Source organism: Microcebus murinus, chromosome 2, assembly GCF_040939455.1.
Source record: "Microcebus murinus isolate Inina chromosome 2, M.murinus_Inina_mat1.0, whole genome shotgun sequence".
NCBI lineage: Eukaryota > Metazoa > Chordata > Mammalia > Primates > Cheirogaleidae > Microcebus > Microcebus murinus.
This window is the reverse complement of record NC_134105.1, coordinates 25,592,527-25,616,177: the sequence shown is the minus strand read 5'-3', so window position 1 is coordinate 25,616,177 and position 23,651 is coordinate 25,592,527. Positions and strand designations below refer to the sequence as shown.

General features: G+C 50.5%; 2 protein-coding genes across 2 annotated transcripts in view; both read left to right on the top strand.

Annotated features, from left to right (window-relative positions):
* The window catches only part of PSMB2 (proteasome 20S subunit beta 2), a 195,437-nt gene that overhangs the window by 76,436 nt on the left and 95,350 nt on the right, over positions 1-23,651 (top strand). The window lies entirely within an intron of this gene.
* C2H1orf216 (chromosome 2 C1orf216 homolog) lies at positions 11,850-16,551 on the top strand. The gene is made up of 2 exons (XM_020290494.2): positions 11,850-12,026; positions 14,092-16,551. Exon 2 carries the CDS (start codon positions 14,097-14,099, stop codon positions 14,784-14,786), a length of 690 nt encoding a protein of 229 aa, XP_020146083.1. The 5' UTR covers positions 11,850-12,026; positions 14,092-14,096; the 3' UTR covers positions 14,787-16,551.

Below are 23,651 nucleotides of genomic sequence, written 5' to 3'. Positions count from 1 at the left end.
GCCACTATAGCTGCCATAAGGCAAGCTAAGCCTTGACCTTGGTAATAGGTTTGAAAAGAGAGTTTTGACCTGACCTGCACGCCTTTTGCCCAAAGCACTGAGCCATCAGCATCAGCTATGTTTTAGTGACATCTGAGCCTGGAGGCCTGCTGCTATGGCTCCTAGTAGGACTTAGCTCCATTAGCTTGCAAATTACAGATTTGGAGGAATGAGAGCTTGTGAGTCTGGGATCTCATTAATTCAGTCCACAGTTGCATAAGCCCTACTAGGGTCTCCTCCATAAAGCATCAGCTTATAGTCACCAAAGCTCTGACAAGGTGCTCAGATCTCTGTGGGATCCCTTATCTTCTCACCTGATTGTCCATAAACTTCTCACTTTGAGAATTTTGTAATGGTCAGGCTGGAAGACTTTTTAGTGGAAATTTTTGGTTCTTATCTCCTAGAGTTATGTCTAATAACTCGGGGCTTCCTGTCCTGGGACTTGTATAACTAAAGGATAGGGCAGAGTATTTCTTGGAGGAATGTTGTCACCTGTCATGATACTATTTGATACCTGATCCTTGAGATAGTATTGCATCTTCTATCTTTATTTTCTACTCATGGCCTGGTACACAGTTTAGAATGTAGTGGTGCCCAGTAAAGTTGGAATAAATAATATCACCTTTCAGAGCCTCTTTTTGTATCTTTTTTTTTTTTTTTTTTTTTTTTTGAGATAGAGTCTCGCTTTGTTGCCCAGGCTAGAGTGAGTGCCGTGGCGTCAGCCTAGCTCACAGCAACCTCAAACTCCTGGGCTCAAGCAATCCTGCTGCCTCAGCCTCCCGAGTAGCTGGGACTACAGGCATGCGCCACCATGCCCGGCTAATTTTATATATATATTAGCTGGCCAATTAATTTCTTTCTATTTATAGTAGAGACGGGGTCTCGCTCTTGCTCAGGCTGGTTTCGAACTCCTGACCTCGAGCAATCCGCCCGCCTCAGCCTCCCAGAGTGCTAGGATTACAGGCGTGAGCCACCGCGCCCGGCTCTCTTTTTGTATCTTTAAAATGAAGATACTAATTCAAGTCTATCTTGGGGTTGCTGTGAGGTTAAGTTGGAAAATGTATGTCAGTGTATCATGTCAAGGGGGGAAGGGGGCATGGGCAATATAAGTAACCTTAACACTTGTACCCCCATAATACGCTAAAAGAAAAAAAGAAAATAGAATAGGTCTATCTGGCTGAATGAAATGAAAGAAATAAGAGAAGATGACAACTTAAATATTTCTTTGGTACTATTTATGGGTACAGTCTCTAAGGTGACCCCCATGAATCCTACCTCCTGGTATTCATGCTTTATGTAATCCATCTCCTTTAGTATGGATGGATCTATTACTTGATTCTAATCAACAGAATATGGCAAAGGTGATAAGAAGTCACTCCTGTGATTATATTACATTATGTGACTCTGTCTTCTAGCATACTTGCTCTAGAGACTCTCCTTTCTGGCTTGATGAAGTAGCCATGTTGGAAAAGCCCACCAGACAACTGTAGGTGGCCTCTAGGAACTGTAGGTGGCCTTGAGATACTGAGAGTGGCCTCCAGCTGACAGCCAGCAAGAAGTCCTACAACTGCAAAGAAATGAATTCTGCTAACAACCTGAGTTAGGAAGAAGATTCTTCCCCAGTCAAGCCTCCAATTGAGAATACAGCCCAGACAACATCTTGACTACAGACAGACCAAGCTGGATCCAAAGAAACTGTGAGAGAATAATTGTATGTTGTTTTAAGCTACCACGTGTGTGGTCATTTGTTACACAGTAAAGAAAACTAATACAATGCTGTAGTCATGAAAAAAAAAAGTGTATCATGTCAAGTACTACTCTGCAAACATAAGAAATTGCCAGTATCACAATTGCATCATATTTTATGGGCCACTTATTAAAGGCCATTGTCTCACAAACATTTCAAACTTAACATTTTTAAAAATTCTATCTTTCCCTAAAAACCTGCTCTTCCTCCTGTATTCTTCCCATTTTAGTAAATGGTACCTCCACCCACCCAGTCACTCCTGTTGGAAACCTGAAGGGCATTCTTAACACCTCCTTCCTTAATCCCTTAACCAGACAATCTCCAAGTACTGTTATTTCTAGTGCCAAACTGCATCTTGAATCAGCTCACTTCTTGTAGCTCTATGGCTGATGCCCTGCTCCAAAGTTCTGTAATTTCTTTCTCAGGTACTCTAGTAGCCTCCTTGTAGATCTCCCCGCTTTTGTTTTTGTTTCCCTTGCATCCAGTCTGCACAGCAGCCAGAGGGTGACCTTTGTATAAATATAATTTGGAGGATGCCACTCCCCTATTTAAAACCTTTTAATGTCTTCCTTTGCTCTCAGAATAAAGTTCAAACTCCTTACAGCCTAGAAGGCACTGTGTGATATAGCTCTGCCCCCAACATCCTGTCCACTCTTTTCTCACTAACTCAGCCTTAGGACCTTCTAAAGTGTCCCTCCCTTTTCCTGGAATACCCTCCCCATAACCTCCTTTTTTCCCTGACTAACATATAATTCTCAAGATGTTAGCTTAAAGCTAACTTCCTCAGAGATGCCTTTTTTGACCATTGCCACCCCTTTCTTAATTAGGTCACCTGTGTTAAAGTTGCCTATTCTTTTGAGTCTTTTATCGTGGTGTGCTACCTTAATGTTTGTTGAAGTCTGCCTTCCCTACTAGACCGTGAGCTCTGTGAAAACAGAGACCATATCTGTTTTGTTAAAAAAAAAAAAAAAGTTTGCTTTGGGTAGTGTCATGCTTGGCACATAGAATTATTCAATAAATATTTTTTGAGCAGTAAGTGATGGAAGGCCTGGAAGAGCTGATGGTGAAAAGCTTGAAGCATACAAAGGAGATTTCTAGTGTAGGATAGGATAGAGGTGGTTCCTATGTGAGACCTTGGGTCCTTGCTCTTTGTGCAACTTATAAGTGGGATGACTTTGGGTAAGTTGTTTTTTCCTCAAGTGGAAAGTGAGGCTCATGTGAAAAGACCTGGTTTAGCTCACAGGGTATGGTTAGAATCAAAGGTACAAATGAACGTGAAATGATTGTGCATATTTAAGAGGCTGCACTAATGCAGGCTGACCCCCTGCTGAGGAAGGGGTGGCCCTGATACCTCCTCATGCTCTGGCTGAGTAGGAAGGAGGGGCCAAGCCTCAACAGAGCTCCACAGTCCCTTGACGGTGGCGAGCTGTGTGCTGGGACTTACCACAGCGGTGGGAATGACGGCCTGCGTGTGTGCCTGGATTCTCGCAGTGAACTGAAGAAACAGGCGTGGCTTTGTGGATGGCTGGTGTCACCTCAGATTTTTACCTTTTGAGGCCAAGGTGTCAGATCTCTCTGTCCCCAGCGGTTGTATTGTCTCAGTCTGTACTGTCCACATCCTTCCCATCCTCTTTCTGTCCTCTCTTCTCTCACCTTAAAGGTTTTTCATTTTCAGTTTATTGATCTCATTCTTCCCTGTGGTGGGATACATAATGGAAAAGGGGGGTTTGCAGTAGCCACAGCCCAAGGGTGACTAGAGGAAGCTGCGGGGCTGGACGCCTGGGTTCTTTCCCTTCATTTTAGAGAGAACCGCGGTCGGTGGTATTTTTCATGGCTGGTGGGCGAGAGGTAGGGGTGAGAGGTAGGGGCGGCTGGTGGGCGAGAGGTAGGGATGGCTCCCAGCTCCAGAGTGGAGAATCTCTGGGCCTAGACCAAGGGGTAAAAGTGCTGGGGCAGGGTTGGGAGGGAGTCATGGTTTGGGTTTTTCAGTCCCCATCTCTTTCTCAGAGACCGAGGGAAGGAAAAAAGCTAACTGCCCACCCTCTCTTTGTTTGTCTTGTCTAATTTAACTTACGTTATTTATCAAAAAGACAGGTTATTTGGAAAACCAGATGGACCCAGGCAAAAATCATCTGGGTTTTCCAAACGTGAAAAATTAGGTTCTGGGGGCCCAGGAGGGAAGGCATTGTGTGTGTGTGTGTGTGTGTGTCTGGTTGGGCAGGGGTGAGGAATATTGAGTGAATGTCTCTGTAGTCAGATCCAGAAATTATTCCATGACATTCAAGCACTCTCCCCCCGCCTGTTCCCTTCAAGTTCTTTATGATTAGAATCTAAATGAGAAAATTAAAACCTTCATGTTGGTCACTGCGTGTGCCGAAAATCTTCATTGACCAAGGATGGGAAGATGTCAGGGCTATGGAAAAACAGCAGCTGACAGCACTCTCTCTCCAGCCCTCTCCCCCTTCCACAGAGCCAGTAGGTTAGTGGCAGGTATAGCGTATTGAGAGTTTTTGGAGCAGTAACCTCTATCTCTTGTCTCTTCAAAGTTATTGTCCCAAAATGGTCACAGCAGATATGGAAATTTTAGACATTAGGGAAGAACTTACCCTCTCATAACTTCCTGATGATCCAATGACTAAAGGACACTGGGGAGGCAGGGTATGGTGGCTCACGCCTATAATTCTAGCCCTTTGGGAGGATGAAGCAGGAAGGTTACTTGAGGTCAGGAGTTCAAGACCAGCCTGAGCAAGAGTGAGATCCCCATTTCTACTAAAAATAGAAAAAATGAGCTGGGTATGGTGGTGCTCACCTATAGTCCCAGCTACTCAGGAGGGTGAGGCAGGAGGATCATTTGAGCCCAGGAGTTTGAGGCTGCAGTGAGCCACAATGATGCCACTGTACTCTAGCCCAGGCCACAGAGCCAGACCCTGTCTCAAAAAAGAAGAAAAGAGAAACACTATGGATTAAGAATTGTCTCTCCATTGACTACCTAGGGAAGGAGCTTGCCCACCTTCCTTCTGGGTAACAGTAGCTTGCTATGTAGCTGCAGCCAGGCATTTTTAAAGCCTATAGTTTTGTCACCTCTGGGCAGCAACATTACTAGGAAGGAATTGAAGTAGGACACTCTGAGGCACAACTTAAGTCTGTGACAGAGAAAATGTTCTGGCTGGAAGCAGAGAGCAAACCATCCCATTCATACACACATGCACACAAAACAGAGACAAGACCCTTTCTGGCCTGAAAAATCTTTGGCAGCAGCAATAGCACTTGTCCCATTGTGAGTATCGTTTTTTCAAAGTGTCATTGGACTGCTAAAGCTACTTAATAACTTGATCTCATCTGAATAATCTGAGTTAATACTAGCTTCACAGTTGTGAGGATTAAATAAGAAAACATTTGTAAAGTGTCTGCCCCAAGGGCTGGCACACAGTAAATCTCAATGAATGCTTGTTGAATGAACGAATCCATGAATCCCAGCATTAAGGCTCCCAGACCGTTTCCAAGGATCAGTGTATAACAGCCCCAGTAAGTGATACTCGTGAACTGTCCCAACTGAGCCTGGAGACTGAGACATGATCTAAACCTGCTGTTCATTTAACACACATGTGGGTGTGGTGTGGGGGATGGACTCTTCCATGAAGGGATTGTTGGCCCTGCTGTTGGAAGCACTGTCTGCAGACAGCCTTCCAGCGTGGGAATTGCCTCAGCTGTGGAGAGCACCTTGCCCAAGGTCAAGGCTCTTTCCAGCACAGCCCACATCCAGGGACAGCAGGTGCATAAAGGCCTGGCTGTCTCAGCTTGTTTCAGGACAACTCTAAAAGACTGTTCTATCTTCAAAGATCCCAGTGGGGTGGGCTGAGGCTGTCACAGGTCTGTACTGAAGCTCAGCTGCTTCGTCCACCCACCCCTGCTCTTTCCCATCCTACCATTCATGCTAAGGGAACTTCTTAATAAACATCCTGCACACTAAACTGTCTCAGAGTCAGCTTCCTAGGGGATTTAACCTGTGAGTGTGCTCGTCCTGGTGGCCAAGGCTTTAGGACAGGAAAGGACAGACTCCTTCACAATTTGTTGCCAGAGTGGGCGGTGTGGATGCCATCTCTTCACGCCCACCAGAGGGCAGCAGCATCCTAGCATCCTGCCCTCCTGGGGCTCCCAGGGAGTGGGTCCCCCTCTCGCTGCCCACCACCAGTATTAGGCAGGGTCTCCTCCTTTAGTGTGTCCACCCTCCTGAGGAAGGGAAACTTTCTGAACCTGTATAGGCCTTAGTTTTGTCAGTCTCAAATTTCCAAACTGCCAGCACTGACGGCCAATGGGTCTTCCCACTGCGCCCCCCTCCCCAGCAGGGCAACCTCCTGGCCTGGGATCCCCCACCTCTCACACTTACCACCAACAATAGATTTGTTTTCTGTGTGACAAGGTAATTACGAGCTTGGGGCCAGGGGGCCCAGAGGCCAGTCTGAGGATAGTCACTTCATTCTGGCCCTCCCTGTTCTGCGAACATTATTGATTTTGAGTTTTATTTATGATGATTTTGTGTGTGTGCTGTGGCGCTCGTGGCATGAGGTATGGACTCAAGAGGGCAAGCACAGATTTATCCTTGTCACAGTTTAGCTTCTTGACATCCCCCGCCCACCCTGCAGGCTTTAGCATCTTTGCTTACTTGTCTTCATTCTGTCCCCTAATCCCCAAAGTTTTCCCAAAGATTTTTCTGGGAACTGGAGCCAGATGTGGCTACAGAAAGGACTGGGGGTAGGAGGGAGGACAGCGGTTCCTCTTGTTAGCAGCCGTTAACCACTTATCCGGCAAACCTTCATCGCATTATTAGCTGTCCGATATTTCTAGACTAAGGTCCCCAGCTGCCCTCTGCTCTCTCGGCCCTGCCTCTGGGGGCAGTCATGGGGCAGGCCACCCGCCTTTTTGTCTGCATCAGTTTCTCCCGCTGTGAAATGGGTGTAAGGAAAAACCTGACCAGGGAGCTTTCAGAGAGAGCGAGACTGAGACTGGGTGCAACCAATTCAAAGAACGACGCCTGCTTGAACTGCAGGCTGCTCCCTTACAGGGAAGAGCCAGGGCAAGCTTCAGGCGACACCTTATGAGTGGGAGGGGACCCTCGAACTGCAGCGATCGATCGCCCTGGGAATCAGCTGAGGCTGCGGGCGATTTGTGGGGCCACGTTCCCCCAGCCCATTTGCTCTCTGCGTGCCAGGGGAATGAATAAATCATTGTTCAGGGGCGGGATGCAGCTGCCGAGCTCCTCCCCTCGGCACATGCCCCGACTCCAGCTCCCCCATTGAGGGCTGCTGGAGCAGAGCGGTTTATACACCCAGCTCCCCAAATCCTATTGAGTCCGCCCCCTCCGCACGAGCCACCGGCTCCAGGCCCATTCAGCCGGGCCCTTTGTGCTGGGGGTTAAGTGGTTACATGTGGGGGGCACCCAGAAAGGAACTGTCAGGCCCTGAAAGGCTGTGCTGATTCGTGCCCTCCTACTGATGAATGGGCCGGTGGAGCAGAGGTGGGCGGCCCAGGGTGGGGTTGGGGAGAGGGCATGGGGATTATGCAGCCCATGGAGGCAGCTGCTAGGAAGGGGGTGGAACCGGCACCCCTCCTCTCACCCCGCCTTCACTTCAGCTTCTCCATCTAGCTTCCTCCCTCTGTGGATGCTCAACAGCCTTGGGACCTTGGATTTGGCTTTCTGGTCTCCTGGTGGAAGAGGGTTTGGAGAGGCCATTTACCATTTGGATGTACTGGAGTGTCTACACCATCTTTCATTCTTCCAGCAGCCCCAAAACGCACCTCTGTCTCTTTTTCCCCTTGCAGGGTGGGGAATTCATTTCCTAGGTTCATCCGGTACAGTGTGTTTGAAACTGTGCCCCACTGAGATTCGAAAGCTTCCTGGGAGCCCTCTCAGGAGCCATTGATAGTGGAAGGTTCAGGAGAAGAGAGAAGATCTTAAACTGGGTGTACTGAAAGATTTTGTTGAAGAAACAAGGATTCCAAGGCTTTAAAAAAAAAGGCTTTAAAATTTCTGATTGGATGTGCCTCTCCCTCATTTTACAGCTGAGCAAGCAGCCAAAATGGAGGGTGAGGAATGGCTGTGTTTTACTTAAGGTGATCACACAGTAGTTTGTTGCCAGCCTAGAAAGGCACTTTACCTTTAAGAGACAGGAGAAATGGATGAACAAAACAACTAGGTCACCAGCTTCCTAGGTCTTCCTTTCCCAAGATGAGTCAATTCTGGGGAATAATTTTCCTTCTAGTTTGCCCTAAGGGCTCTCTGGGATGTCAGGGGTCCGCTGGGGCTGTGCCTGGTCTTGGGAGCCCAAGTAACAATGTTCACCACTATAATGTTATTGAACACTTTTCAAGGCATATTATCTTTATTTAGCCCCAAAAGGCTAAAACGATTTGATTTGCCTAAGTTTCCAAAGCCATGGGGGTAAGTTAACAGGTGATGTGAGCTCAAGAAAAGAGAAGAAAGCAAGTTAGCCATGTAGTTTGTATGTCATCCAGGACTGTGCTTTGCTCTGATGTAGAACCTTTGAGGGCTTCCTCAGTTACTCCCCTGCTGGCCACAGGGTGAAACCCAAGCTCCTTGGCATGGTGGTCAATACCTTTCACAACTGGGCCAACTTTTTCCTCCTGCCTCATCTTACCTCCATTTACCCACAAGCTCCAGCCACACTGGCCCACTCTGTGTTTCCTGAACTCACTATGAATATTCACTCTACTATGCCTTCCCCTGCTTTCTCTTGGTGAGCAAGGCCTGGCTCAAATATCACCTCTCTGATGCTTTTCCTTATCCTCTTTTGCGCTCATTACTGTTGCCTCCTGGCTCTGTTGCAGGGCACATCACATTGTGTACCTCACTCTTTTCTGTTTGTTTCCCTTTCTAAGCAGGGAGCCTCCCAAGACCATGGCCAGTTCTGATTTTGGTCTTGGTTCCCATCACAATAGCCGGCACAAGGCAAGCACTGTGTTTACAACTGTGTGCTGCATGTGAATGAGTGGATGAAAAGGGGCAAGGTCTTTGAGGCTGAAACATCTTCGTCCTACCCACCCCTTTCTTCCTGTTAATATTGGCATTGAGAAAGTATCTACGTGGGAAGAGACCTTATGCCTATCCTATTTCTTGGAGTAGAAATTCCTTTTATCTTCCCTTGTCTCCTTGCCTCTGATTTCTGTGTTCCTGCTGATCAAGTCCCTGGCATATATGTGGGTGGGTGGACACAGCCACAGATACCCTTTCACTTGGGGCGATTGACTCCCTGGAGTCCTGACTGGAAAAGCTTCTGGGTGAGTGAATAACAGACATCTCTACGGCTGTGTTTCTGTCTTCATGCGGGCATGGACACCTCTGCCTTCCTGGGGCTTTTTGTTCTCCAGGCTCCTAGCTCTGAAAATTACAGAGTGGTCAGGACCACTGTCTGAGCACTGGCTGTATTAATTATACCGGCACTACAGTATTCCCCACAACATTGCCCTTGGCTAAGAAAAGAGGCTACAGTCTGATGCCTTTGGAATTCACTTGACTTATCAGGTATTAGGTTATTTAGAAGCAACTAATTTTATAGGACAATGGAATTGATGACTCAGCTATGCCAGGCTGGGGTGCTGCCCTGCAGAGCATAATATAGGCTTTAAATCAATGTATATAATTCTTTGTCTTTTGTAGCCAGAATACCTAGGAGGAGGTAGTGGTGGGTGTGGCATCTTATGTGATTGCACCTGAGGACTCTCTAAGAGTTTGCTTCCTGTCTTTGAGGTTCTAGGTGCTTCAGGTGAGAAGGTTTTAGTATCTTGGGAGGAATGTTTCTAACCAGAAAACACAAAGATGATTCCATTGGATTTCAGGCATTTCAGCCCCCTCATAGCAATAGAGGAATAGAAGAAAGAGGGACAAGAGGAAATGGAGTTAATACTACTTACTGAGCGGTGAGAGGTACGTAGTAGAACCCAGGGGAGCCCTGGGTCACCACCTTGTGCTATTGTGTTAATCAGGATTCTTTTTTTTTTTTTTTTTTGAGACAGAGTCTCACTTTGTTGCCCAGGCTAGAGTGAGTGCCATGGCATCAGCCTAGCTCACAGCAACCTCAATCTCCTGGGCTCAAGCAATCCTGCTGCCTCAGCCTCCCGTGTAGCTGGGACTACAGGCATGTGCCACCATGCCTGGCTAATTTTTTCTATATATATATTACTTGGCCAATTAATTTCTTTCTATTTTTATAGTAGAGACGGGGGTCTTGCTCTTGCTCAGGCTGGTTTTGAACTCCTGACCTCGGGCAATCCTCCCGCCTTGGCCTCCCAGAGTGCTAGGATTATAGGCGTGAGCCACCGCACCTGGCCAATCAGGATTCTTTTGATTATTAGTGGAAGAAATTCTTCTCAGGTTAGGCCTGGCAAAATAAGGGCCTCGTTGGAAGGCATACAAAACTATAAAGCCTCGGGAAACAGGGACTGGAACATTATCAGGACTTCTGTCTTTCATCTCAGCTGCTGTGTGTCAGCATCATTTTCTCCTACTCCATACGGACTTCCTTTGCTTGGCGGGGAATATGATTGTTGCTGCCCTAGGCTCACAGCTTCCTGCTTTGTCTTCCTTTAATTGCATTTCAGAAAGTCCCAGAGAAGGACTCTGACTGGCTCACCTAGAGTGGGGTTCCTATCCCAGGCTCTCATTTCACCCCTGTAGTTAGAGCTGGGAGAGACCCCAAAGGAGAGGCAGGGGAGGGCTGCTGTGGGCAGACCAAACAATTAGGTGACTTTATGGCTCTACGGTATGGCGAGAACTGCATAACCCTAGACCACCAATGCTCAGAGCCTTTAGGAGTGAGGATTTGGGTCACCTTCTAAGAGGAAAAACCCTGGCTGCAGGGGAACTTGCAGGGGATACAGGAAGGGGGAAGATTAGTTAGGTCACAGAACCTGATGTGGAAATGGGGCTGAGGTCTCCACCTGTATTTTCTTAACTAGAAGAGGATGCAAAGTTGGAGTTATTTCTGCCTTTTCCTTTTTATATCTTTTTCCCTCTTAAAATAGGAGTTGTCATAATCATAAAATTTTCTTTTCTATTTCCCTTATTTTTGTATATAGGATTTGTGATTTTATTTGCTGTTTAGTCTCCAGGTTGCAGAATGGTGAGTTGGACTCAAGTTGGGACAGGGAAGAGGATGCCTCACATCATCAGAGTGAGCAATTACTGTGCTCCGTTTTCTTTGATTGCAGACTGGGTCCCCAGCCTTTACTCATGTCCCCAAAGAGGCAGGGAGCGAGGAGTCGGGGCTCAGTAAAGTAGAACTCTGAGAAGAATCCACTGGAGTTTGGACGTCCAAACCCTCTCTTACCACGTTGCTCCTCCTCACCCCGGCGAAGGCACAGGCGCCCCGTGCGCAGGCGCGGGTGGGGTCCTCTGTCCCGCGAGGACAGCACCACTGTCCCGGGTGCTGGACGTTGGCCCCGAGTCCTGCCCCAGGCCGCGTTTTCTTTCTTGTCTTACAACGTAGTTTTCATTATGTGACTTTAATTAAGTAAACACAAAATAGATATATAATTCCGAATTGTGATAAATGTTATGATGGAAAGGAACTAAAGTGCCCTAGCCCTAAATATAAAAGGGGGAACTAATGTGGTCTAGGGTGTCAGAGAGGGTGTCTCAGAGATCTGAAATACGAGCATCAGAGCATCGAGAGGGCAAGAGGATTTAGGCGGAGGGGAAGGAGGAAGGGAGCGCGAGGCCCAGCTGCAGAGAGGAGCGGGATGAGGCTGGAGAGGCTGCAGCCTTAGGGCTGTCCCTGTGATGGGGACCGCATAGAGGCGCTTAAAGCCCAAAGGTGGTGCCCGACCAGACTTTCATCTCGGCCTGTCACTGTGTGTGCGGGGAGGTGGGCCGATCCGAGGGCCCCGCGCACGCTGGAGAGAGAAGGCGGGAGGCGGCAGCGGGCCTGGAAGGCCGGCGTCACGGCAGCCAGAGGCCGCGGCGGGGACGGGGAGGCGGTCCCGGCGCGGCCCGGCGGAAAACCCGAACCGGCCCACGTGGGCCGCCCGCGCCGCCCCGCCCCGCCGCGCAGCCGCCGCCGGACTCCGCAGTCCGGGCCTGGGGCTGGGCGCCGCCCGGGAGCCCTGCACCACGCCGGCCCGGGACGCCCAGGCCGGGGACCCCACCCCCGGCCCGCAGTGGCGGTTCCCGAACCCGGACTGGCGGAAGCGGAGCCAGCCGCGCCGGAGCGGGCGCCTCTAGGCCGTGAGTCTGGGCCGAGGGGAGGGCTTGGGGCCCAGCCGCGGGAGGGGGGTCACAGCCCCCGCTAGCTGCCTCCTTAGCGAAGATTAGGGGAGGACGCCCTCTGCCCTCTGTCTCCTGGGGGTGGTCTCCCTGCCCTGCACAGCCAGGAAAGGAGGCCATCTCCCCCAGTCTTACACAGCTACCCCGCCCGCATCTTGGGGTGTCTGGGTTCCCATTTCAGCAGCTCTGAGAACCCTTGAGCCCTATGCCACCCCCCCCCCGCCCCATCCCAGCCTTCTTCGTGGCCCCGCCCCAGTTTAGGAAAAAGGAAAAATTGGGGCAAGGGGAGATCTCCAAGCACCTTCCCACAAGCCTTGCTGAGAGGGATGGGGGTACGCAGGTCACAAAGCTGTTCCCACACCACACCCTCCAGGACTTCTGCCCGCTGCTGGGGGTGGGGAGGGTCCTAGTGCCCGCTCCACTTACAGTATCCCCCACGCTTCATGGTCCCCAATTTTTCTAATCCTAGTAGTAATGTGTGGTTAGTAGAAACCTCTTGTCAATCCAAACCCTACTTTTGGTAGAAGCTGGTTATTGGGGAAAGAAGAGTGGTGTGGCATGCCTTCCCTGCAGGGCTTCAGGTTGGAGCAAGCTGGGGCCTGGGACACAAGATAGTAGACACGTTCCAGGGGGCCTGGAGGGAAGGGGGCAAGCTCAGGAGTGACGCTTGTCAGTCCGGGAAGGGGGCTCCCTTGGGCAGGAGGTGAACTGAACCCAGCTCTTCCAGCCCTGAGCAGTGAGCAGTAGCTTCCTGCTACCCTGGCTCCATCTTCCTGAGCAGGGAAGTCCACTGCAGTCCCGGTCACGTTCACTCAGCAAGTGCCTGCATGTGCTGCAGCTAGGCTCTGTGCTGGCTCCTGGGGATGTGACAGAGGACATATGCGGGACTTCCAAGTCTGGTCAGGGAGCCAGATTATAAACTTCTGTTACAACACTGTTAAACAACAAATGCCAGTTCAGTAGAAATTTACTGACCATCAGCTATGTATGCCAGGGACAGGACACAGGCTTGGATAAGCCAGTGAGTACTCAGCGCTCTGGGGGCCCAGAGGAAGGCATCGTTAACTGCGTCTGTGTATTTGTGGGGAGAGTATCAGGGAGGCTTCAGAGAGGTGGGGATGTTAGAGCTGGGTTCTGAAGTCCAAAAAGAAACTTGCAGGGTGGAGAAGGGAGGCGCTTGGAGGGGAGGGGAGAGGAGAGGGTGGATATTACAGGCCAAAGGAAAAGTGTGAGGAGGGTGAAACACAGTGGCGTGTTTTCAGATCTCTGAGCGGGTTGGTGTGATGGGGGGCAGAGAGGCGAGAGGAAAGCGTGGAGGGGTGAGCAGGGGCCAGATCAAGCAGGGCCTTGTAGGCCATGTAGAGGTTTAGCAGGAGTTTGGGGAGGGCACTCGGAGCTGTGACCAGTGCGGTGTACATCTTTAACTGGAGGCAGAGAGATCAGCAAAAAGGCTGGGGCGGTAATCCAGGTCAGAGATGGCCTGACCCAAGTGTAAGTGAAGGCGAAGAATTGCCAGAATTTGGTGACCAATTAGATGGGGGAAGGAGGAAGAGTGAGGATTCCAGGATGCTCTCTGGCTCTGGCTGGAGTGACTGGAGGGCAGAGCCATTTTACTGAGGATGCTGGAGTTGAGCTGGTTTGGACGTGTAGACTTCAAGGAGCCTAGGGTTGGTTTCAGGGTTGGATAACCGTTGGAACTGGATTGGAGACAGATCTGAGAGTCACCAACATATGATGATTCTTGAAGCTACAGCAGAGAATGAGGTCATCTGGGGAGAAATGCACAGAATGAGAAGACAGCCTGCCTTTGAAGGCTGAGGAAGAACCTCTGCAGGAGGCTGAGAACCCATAGGCAGAGAGGGAGGAGGAAAACCATGAAGGGAAGTATTACCAGAGTCAAGGGAAAGGGACTGATGGGGAACGGCCAGGCTCTTGCTTGCTGCCTCGTCCCTGCAGCTAGGTGGCCGTGACTTCAGGCACCCTACCCTGTCCTGCTATGACTCATCCTTCTGCTTCCCCTTTGCAGACCAGATGTTCGCCATCCAGCCAGGGCTGGCTGAGGGGGGCCAGTTCCTGGCAGGCCCGCCCCCTGGAGTATGTCAGCCCGAGCTCCAAGCAGACAGCAACTCCAACTTCATGGCAAGTGCCAAGGATGCCAATGAGAATTGGCATGGGATGCCAGGCAAAGTGGAACCTATCCTGATAAGGAGTTCCTCTGAATCGTCCTCTGACAACCAGGCCTTCCAGGCCCCTGGACTGCCCGAGGAAGGGGTCCGCAGCCCCCCAGAGGGGGCAGAGATTCCTGGGGCTGAGCCTGAGAAGATGGGTGGTGCTGGCACTGTCTGCTCCCCTCTGGAAGACAACGGCTATGCCAGCAGCTCCCTGAGCATCGACAGCCCTGGCAGCAGTCCTGAGCCTGCCTGTGGGACCCCTCGAGGCCCTGGCCCCCCTGATCCCCTTCTGCCCTCGGTGGCCCAGGCTGTGCAGCAGCTGCAGGCGCAGGAGCGCTACAAAGAGCGGGAGAAGGAGAAGCACCACGTGCACTTGGTGATGTACCGTCGCCTGGCACTGCTCCAGTGGATCCGGGGCCTGCAGCACCAGTTGGTTGACCAGCAGGCACGGCTGCAAGAGAGCTTCGACACTATCCTAGACAACCGAAAGGAGCTTATCCGCTGTCTCCAGCAGAGGGCAGCACCATCCAGGCGGCAGGACCAGGGCTAGGCATGTGCCTCCACAAGTGTGCAAGGCTATGTGTGTATATTTGCAGGCATGTGTGTGGTTGTGCACAGTAAGTACATGATTGTTTGCTGGCATGAGTGCAGGTAAGCATAAGAGTGTGTATGTGCTAACATATAGGCAGGTATGTGTAGGCATATGTGATTAAGCATGTGTAAATGAGCTTAAGTGTGCTGTGTGTGCACATGTGTACACACAAGCTAACTTATAAGCAGACCTATGTGTGAGTGTGTAAGAGTGAACATACATGTGTGTATCATGTTTGTAAGAGTAAATTTGTGTGTATATATGTGTGTGGACGGGTACCCAGCTGTGTGTGTATATGTGCATGAGTGAGGATGTATATGCCAAGGATGTGTGTGCATTTGAGTAAGTTTGAGTGTGCGGGCTTGTGTTCAGTGTATGTGAGTGAGACCTTGTGCAGGCCTGTGTGTAGGGGTGTTTGTGTGCAGGTGCAAGCATGGGAAGTGCTTTAGGAGCATGTGCATTTGCAGGCAGACCATTGAACAGGTGTGTGCCAGTATATATCCAGTTGCACCTATGGGGCATCCACCCACACCCTATGTTACCCATGGCTTACCCCAGCCTTTTTTCTCCACTGTGTCCTGCTGCTTCCTGGAGAGAGGGCTAGCCTGCTGTCATTTATAGGAGGGTTGTAGCTGATCCATTTCTCCTGGGATTTCCCAAGCTGCTTCTCCTCTCCCTTCCCCTCACCTAACCCAGACCTTGCTATGCTAAGGCTATTGTCTCTGATGTTGGCTTTGCTGTAAGAGGTTTAGTGGCTGCCCTGGCCTGCCATGGCATTTTTGCCTGGCTGTAATTATGTCAGGGCAGTTGGTGGAGAATTGGTATCAGGGAGGGGAACTGGGGGTGGTGATAGAGATGATGGCGGGGGTGGGGGTAGATACAGAGAAGGAGATAGGGGACTGTCTCTCTTGAATTCTGCCTTTGGGCATACAGGAGATGAGTGTGGGGGAGATGACAGTGGCACAACCCTGTGAAGAACAGGAGGATGGGAATTCTCAAATGCCAGTTCCCAAACAAACCATACCTCTCCACTGGGTTGAAAACCATATTGATTTAAGCTTCTGAGGAAAAGAAACGTGTGTTTATTAGCTTCCAAGTAATAGACAGGCTGTTGGGGAAAATCTCACTTCCCTCTCTGTGCCTCTACCTTGCTGTGCCTCTCTGGCTCTAGCGACATTGGAGGTCAAATTGATTTAGTCCACCTCTCTGAAATCAGACTGTCAAGAGGAGCCAGAGCTCGGCTTTCCAGGGTAGGAAGGGGGCAGTGTTGTCAGCCCAGCTTCTAGAAGTTCTTAGGATGCTGGTCAAAGCCACTTCTTCCACTGCACTGCCTTGAAGCAGAGATTGCCAGGCTCCTGCACGGGCTGAGTTGGAAAGTGGGTGTGTCTCAGGGAGAACCAACGACTAAGATAGCCAAGCCCTCTGCCTTGCCCCTGGGAGCCAAAAGAATGCAAAGTCCTGTTGGGTGAACAGTGGCACGGAAGTCACCGATGCTGCCTTTGGCCCTCAGTGTCCCTATCTGCAAAATGTGGGGGCTCTTCCTGTCTATCGCTAAAAAGTTTCCTCCCTGACGGGTGGGTGGAAGGTAGAGGGAGCGGGGCTGAAGCATGGGCCCTGGAACTTGTGTCTGTACCTCTTGCATGTTGAGTGTGAACCTGGCCTCTGGGACGACCCAGGATGAATAAACTGGGGCAGAGAATTAAATTTCTTGAGTATGTGTTTCTCTTCTGCCTGTTGTCTGGTAGCCTCTTTTCCACACCCTCTGAGCTCCCCTTTTGAGCGGAGTCCTGGACTGGGAGCTGGAGTAGCTCTAGGGGAAGACACTGGGGAGGAGGAATTCAGACTCACAGGCCTGGCAATCCGATGGGGGGGGGGTGGCACCCAGTCCGTCGGGAAAGACTTGGCCTCTGCACTGATAGCCACATAAGGGATTGTCCTTGTCCTAAGTCACCTTTGGGCCTGAATAAATTGTGATATACATACCATACACACACTCTGTCTTATACTCAACTGTCCCCTGGAGTCACCTTTTCCTGGAGGGCTCCCTGACTGTGAAAAACTGAGCTGGGGTCCTTAGCTGGTTTTGATATAGATGTAGTTAAAATATTCACTTGTCTCTCGGTATTTGAGAGGATTGGTTCTAGGCCCCCTGCTGGATACCAAAGTACAATATATGTGATTCATGGTTGAATTTGAGGATGTCGAATCCATAGATACAGAGGGCCAACTGTATGTATGTGAATTAAGATATTTGTTGATGCCAATTTGGAGTGTATCTTCTATTTTATATTACTTTATATGATTTATTAATTTCTTTTTTTTTTTTTTTTTTTGAGACAGAGTCTTGTTCTACCCTGGGTAGAGTGCAGTAGCATCATCATAGGTCACTGCAACCTTAAACTCCTGGGCTTAAACGATCCTGCCTCAGCCTCCCAAGTAGCTGGGACTACAGGTGTGCACCATGGTGCCTAGCTAATTTTTCTATTTTTAGTAGAGACAAGTCTCGCTCTGGCTCAGGCTGGCCTTGAGCCCCTGAGCTCAAGCAGTCCTCCCGGCTCGGCCTCCCAGAGTGCTAGGATGATAGGTCAGCCACTGCGCCTGGCCTGATTTGTTAATTTCTCAAAAATTCATTACTTTTTCTTTTGTTTTCTGTACCAAGCAGGGCTCTCAAGTTTCTAAGTCTGAGACTTCCCAGATCCAGGGCTGCTGTTGGCCCTGGCCCTGGCTCGAGCCCCTACCCCTCCTATGTCCAATTGTCACTGTAGTTGTCCTGGCCTCTCCTCCCCCAAATTCATTATTTCTATAAAGGTATAGTAGGCTGGGCGTGGTGGCTCACGCCTATAATCCTAGCACTCTGGAAGTCTGAGGCGGGCGAATCGCTCAAGGTCAGGAGTTAAAGACCAGCCTGAGCAAGAGCGAGGCCGCGTCTCTACTAAAAAAAATAGAAATTAATTGACCAACTAAATATATATATATATATATATATATATTATATATATATATATAATTAGCTGGGCATGGTGGCACATGCCTGTAGTCCCAGCTACTCGGGAGGCTGAGGCAGGAGGATCTCTTGAGGCCAAGAGACTGAGGCTGCTGTGAGCTAGGCTGACACCACAGCACTCACTCTAGCCTGGGCAACAAAGTGAGACTCTGTCTCAAAAAAAAGGTATAGTAGTTAGCTACTGCTGCATAACAAAGTACTCTAAAATTTCATAGTTTAAAACAATACCTATTTATTATGTCACCATCTGTAGGTCAGGAATCTGAGCATAGCTTAGCTGGGTCCTGTGCATCACAGTCTCTTAAGCAAGGTGTCAGTCCTGGGTGTGTGGTCTTGGTTGGTGGCATTCAGTGCTTCCCAGGATGTTGGCTGGAGACCACCTTCAGTTCCTTGCCATGTGGGCATTTCCAACATGGCAGCTTGCGTCTTCAAAGTATGCAAACCAAGAAACAGTAGAGTGCTAGCAAGACAGAAGTCACAATTTTCTGCAACCTAATCCAAGTGTCTTGCCATTTTCTACAGTTAGAAGCAAGTTACTTAAGGGGAAGATATTACACAGGCTGTAAGTACCAGGAGGCCATCTTAGAGGCTGCCTACCGCCGAGGGTATAACTTGATTGCTTAAATAAAGGCATGTTTTATAGATTAATTTTTATACAAATAATTCTACTTATAAAAATGGAAACATTTCAGAGAAATCTCATGGCCCCTTTTGTCCCTTCCAATAAGGCAAACATATTTTAAGCCTTATAAAGTATACTTCTTGCCAGGCGTGGTGGCTGGCCCCCCTAGTCCCAGCTACTTGCGAGGCTGAGGCGGGAGGATTGCTTGAGGCTGGAAATTCGGGCTACAGTACACCATGATCTCGCTCATGGAAAGCCATTGCAGTCCAGCCTGGGCAACATAGTGAGAAACCTATCTCTAAAAATAACAAAGTATACTTCTCATTGAAACAGGCAGTGACCCAGGACATTAATAATTCTTATCATGTCTATACTTGACACTTAAATAGTGACAAAATTGAACCACTTTTAACAAATTCTGCTTATTAAGAGCTGTTTTGGCAAAGGGCTACAGCTAAATTTGAGAGGCAATTTCTAACAATGAGACAGTGTCAAGCCCTCAGAGCACCAGAGGGCGAATTTTCGGGAGTGTCTCTTTTCTAAATGTGCAAAGGCTCTTCTGAGCACAACTGCTGGTTAAGTTACAGACACTCTGGATTAGGACCTTGGCTCCATCGTTTTCCATTTGTGTGACCTTAGGCAAGACAGTTAACTTCTCTGAGCTTCAGTTTCTTTATCTTAAAATGGGGACAATAATAATAACTACCTCCTAGGGTTTTGGGAAGGATTAAGTGATTATGTGATATGTAAAAGACTTAGAACTGTCCCTGACACATAGAAAATAACATTAATGAGAGTTGTGATTATTATAATAAATAGTATTTTTGTGATGCACAATTAACTTTTTCATAGAAAAACAAAATTTTCCTTAAGGAATTTTTTTTTTTTTGAGACAGGTTCTTGCTCTGTTACCCAGGCTAGAGTGCAATGGTATCATCATAGCTCACAGCAACCTCAAACTCCTGGGCTCAAGAGGTCCTCCTGCCTCAGTCTCCCAAGAAGCTGGGACTACAGGCATGCACCACCATGCCCAGCTAATTTTTTAATTTTTTTGTAGAGATGGGAGGAGTGGTTTGATATTGTCTAGGCTGGTCTCAAACTCCTGGGCTCAAGTGACCCTCCCTCCTCAGCCTCCCAAAGTGCTAGGATTACAGGCATGAGCCACCAAGCCTGGCCCTGTAAGGAATTTGAATCTAAAATCTGAAAGTCATCTTTTTTTAAAAAAAAGGCTGTTAAAAAATAAAGCTGGCTAATATTCCTTTTCATAAAAGAGATCTCTGAGCTGAGAAAAATATGAAGGCCAGACCAAGGAAGCACTGTGGTGTACTGTATGTTTAAAGAAACTCTGCTAGTCACTGAGGGTCCAGGGAGAGACCTGGCCACTGGGTGGTGGCAGGTTTGGGAAGAAGACTGGCAAAAGCAGAGAGTCAGAGCCACAGCCAGGGTGTCAGAGTTGGGGCAGGGAAACAGGCAGGGCTCCACTGGCTGAGCCAACCCAGCCAAGAACTGTGGTTCCCCATCAGGTCCCCTGGCCACTAGTCCTAACCAGGGGAAGTGCCAAGGCTACTGCTGTACCTCCCATGGGCAGACCTGGTCTAGACTCTCTAAACTTAGTTTCTTCGGCTGTGGCACTTGTAAGGATTGAATGAGAAAATGGACCTGAAGACACTCTTTATGCATTAAGAAGATTTAGCGCCTCCTCAGCATAGGCCCTGAGGAGCCTGCCCCTGTCTTTCAGCAGCTCTGTTCGGCACAGGCAGATGAGACTTGCATCCAAAAGCCAAGTGCACAAGCCACTCCAAGCCTAGGAGAGGGGAAGTCAGGACTGGCCTTCTGTGCAGGTCTCAGCCAGAGACAGCTATACCTGGGAGGTTTTAAAGTCACTGGGGTGGGGATTCCTTAGTCCCTGGGACAGTGGGCAGAATAGGGAGGGTTCATGTACTTGGCAGGGGTTTGGCCAGTCAGCCGCCTCCACCCCCTTACTCCTCCCACCAGAATGAAATCACATGACTAGGAGCAAGGACGTCTAACCCAGGTTTTGGGAGCTACGTAAGTCTTGCTCAGTAGGAGACCAGGAGGGGCAGGGCAGAGCAGAGGTCTGAGCAAGCTGCAGGTATAGGACTGGAGCATGAAAGGGACTGGCAGGAGGGCAGTGTGAGGCTGGGTCCATTAAGAACATTCTCTCCAGGGACCCCAACTATGTCGGCCCATCAAGTATGATCAGAGGAGATGCGGTTAAAGGTTGGGTGCGGGAAATGAACTGGGAACTGAGGAAAAGTGTAAAGAATTGGGCAGATAAGCCTGCAGAATATGGTAGGTGGGCTTCCCAGCGGGGGTTAAAAGGTGGCCTTACTAATAACTTACCTAACAGAGGAGAACAAACTATCGAATAGTAAGAGGAATAAAGTCACAACACATAACTGCCCCTTTAAAGAGAAAACTCTCACTACCACCTTTGTTTTGTTTAATTAAAACATCTGTGGGCTAACTCTTTATCTCTAAGAGTTTCCTTTTCTCAGCCTTGAAGGGCCCTAAGGGACAGTATGGGTGTGAATTCTCTGCCTCAATTCCTCCCAGGACCAGATTCCAAGGATTCAGATAAGCCCCCTCACAGAGAAAAGAAAAAAAATAACACCTGCAATGGCTTCACCACTGCTTCTGTTATCAGTCTGCTGAAGCAGAGGGGGGGGAAAGCCATTTTTACCCTTTAAAACTACTTTCCCACTTCTCAGTGGCCAGCACTTTCCACCTTCCTTCTTGCTATGCCATTTTCCTTCTCTCTCCCTCTCTATTTCCACCTCTCTCTCTTTCTCTCTCTAGAAAGCAAATAAACTTTTACTTCAGTATATCCTAAATCAGGGGTCCTCAAACTTTTTAAACAGGGGACCAGTTCACTGTCCCTCAGACTGTCAGAGGGCTGTTGGAGAGTGCAGCGCACATTCCACACTTGTGCACTGTGGGCCCAGGACGAGTCAGCTGCTAAGCAGGACGGGCAGCGGCTGCAAAAACACCCAGCAGGCCAGATAAATGTCCTCGGTGGGCCGCATGTGGCCCACCAGCCGTAGTTTGAGGACCCCTGTTCTAAATTCTGTGTGCAAAATCTTTCTCCACCCGTGGGTGAATCTCCTACCCTTTAAAGGGTCTGGCATTTTAGAGCTCTAAGGGGATGGAATGCCCCCTGGTGGCAGCCTATGACCTATCTTCTTGCCTCTGTTTCCTTCCAGCCTCCTCCCAAACTCAGTGTTAGTGCCTCCTACTCACAGTATGAACAGGTGACAAGAACAGAAGGGGGTGAGGTATGTGAGCCCTGGTCAGGAAAGGGTTCCTGGAGGAAGAAGAGCCTAGAGAACCAGTAGAAGCTGAGGCAACAGAGGACAATGATTGCAAATGCGGGCTGCACTCAGATGTCTTGGCTCCTCCTAGTACTGGTTGTGCCTCACTTTTCTCAACTGTAAAATGAGGGTGACAGTAGTACTTCTCTTGTAGGGTTCTGCAAAAGTTATATGATTTTAACACATGTGAAGGGCTTAGACCCGAGCCTGGCACATAGGACGTTTTCCCAAATGCCAGCCGTTCAGGAGAGGACAAGAAGGCCATCAGAGGCAGGAGATGCAGCTGGGCAGTTGTGCTGAGTATTTAAAAGCATTGATAAAGGGCCTTGACTCCCAGACCCATGAGTTTCGTGGGTGCTGGTGGTGAGAAGAGGAGCATGAGACGATGTTCTGGGATCTGAGCCAGACCTAAGATGCACACAGGTGTACCATGCCCACGCCCACCGGGCACGGCAGACGCGCAGGCACCAGCCCCCACACGCATGCAAGCACGCACACCTGCACAAGGGCCACTCACAAATGCACACTCATTTGTGCGTGACACGTGCGTGTCATGGACACGCACGCACTTGCCTGCTCCCTCCCCGCCCCCCAGCCTTCTCAGAAACAGGACTGCACCCAGGCTGGGGAGGCTTCCACGTCCCGGCAGCCCCCTGTCCCCAGACTCCCCCAGCCCTGGCACCAGACTGCCCGAAATGTGCCTGCCTCTCCTCTCCAGGCCTGTAGGCTCCCGAAGCCTAACCTTGTCCTCACCCAGATCCCCTGGCGCCCTGCTCCTCCCCCAAGCCTCTAGGCCCAGAACCGGTCGATCCCCTAATCGCTCCATTCTCATTTGTCTCCAGTGGATTTGAGAAGAGATTCGTCTGGGGGAGATGCCGGGCGGGCGGGGCCGGCGGTGGCGCGGGAGAACGGGGGCGTCATCCTGCTGAGGTCTCAGGTGTCTGAGCCGAGCTGGGGAGAGGCTGGGTCCCCCGGGGCCCCCTCACTGGGGATGAAAGAGGGCTCGGCGGGGGGACGGGAGCCGCGCGAGGGGCTGGGCGCGGGAGGGGTGCGAGGGGAGCCCCAGCCCTCGGTGCCGTGCGGGGACGAGGCAGCGACCTCGTGGCGTTCAGCTGGTGCTCAGCGGTCCCGGGCGGGGCCCGTCCCCCGAAAGGCGCAGACAAAGGGCGGCCTCGCGGAGCCTGGCGGCGCCTCCAGTGGCCCGGGGGCCGCGCACAGAGCGGGGGCCGGGCACAGAGCGGGGGCCGGGTGGGGCCGAGCCCGCCCCACGCGCCGCCCCGCGCCGCGCCAGACTGCTGATCCGCACCATTCCGAGCGCCGCTTCCTGCGCCTAATCCCAACAAGCATGAAAACGGCTCGGGCCGGCCCGCCAGCAGGCCCTTTGTCCCGGGCCTCGCGGGACAGCTGCAGCCGGGTCCCCTCCCCCTTTTGTGTCTCCTCCCCGGCCGCCCCTCTGCGCCCTCCTCACCTCAGCTGCCTGGAAGGCCGCGAACCCGCCCGGGCTTTGCCTCGGGCACTTGGACGCACAAAGAGGGCAGCGCCCCTAATCTGGGGGAGGGGAGGATTAACCTCGGGGTCTGCCAGGAGGGGGTGGCGATGGAGAGAGGGCTGCAGGGCGGAGGGGTGCGGGGTGACGTGGGCCTGCAAGTGAGGACACAGACATGGGACTGGATTTGTGCACACATGAGTGGGTGCGAGTTAGTTTAGCGGGCTGGGGGGGACCCGGGTTGTTCCAAGTGCTTCTCGGCCTGCTCTAGCCAGTCTGCCCTACCCTCCAACATTCAGATCATTCAGAGACAGCCTTTGGGGTGAGGCACTCTCCCCAGACCTTGGTGCACCCCTGGGCCGTCCTGGGACCTCCTCTC

Excerpts from the sequence above, each read along its gene's own strand:
- C2H1orf216 (XM_020290494.2), top strand. The coding sequence starts at position 14,097 with ATGTTCGCCATCCAGCCAGGGCTGGCTGAGGGGGGCCAGTTCCTGGCA.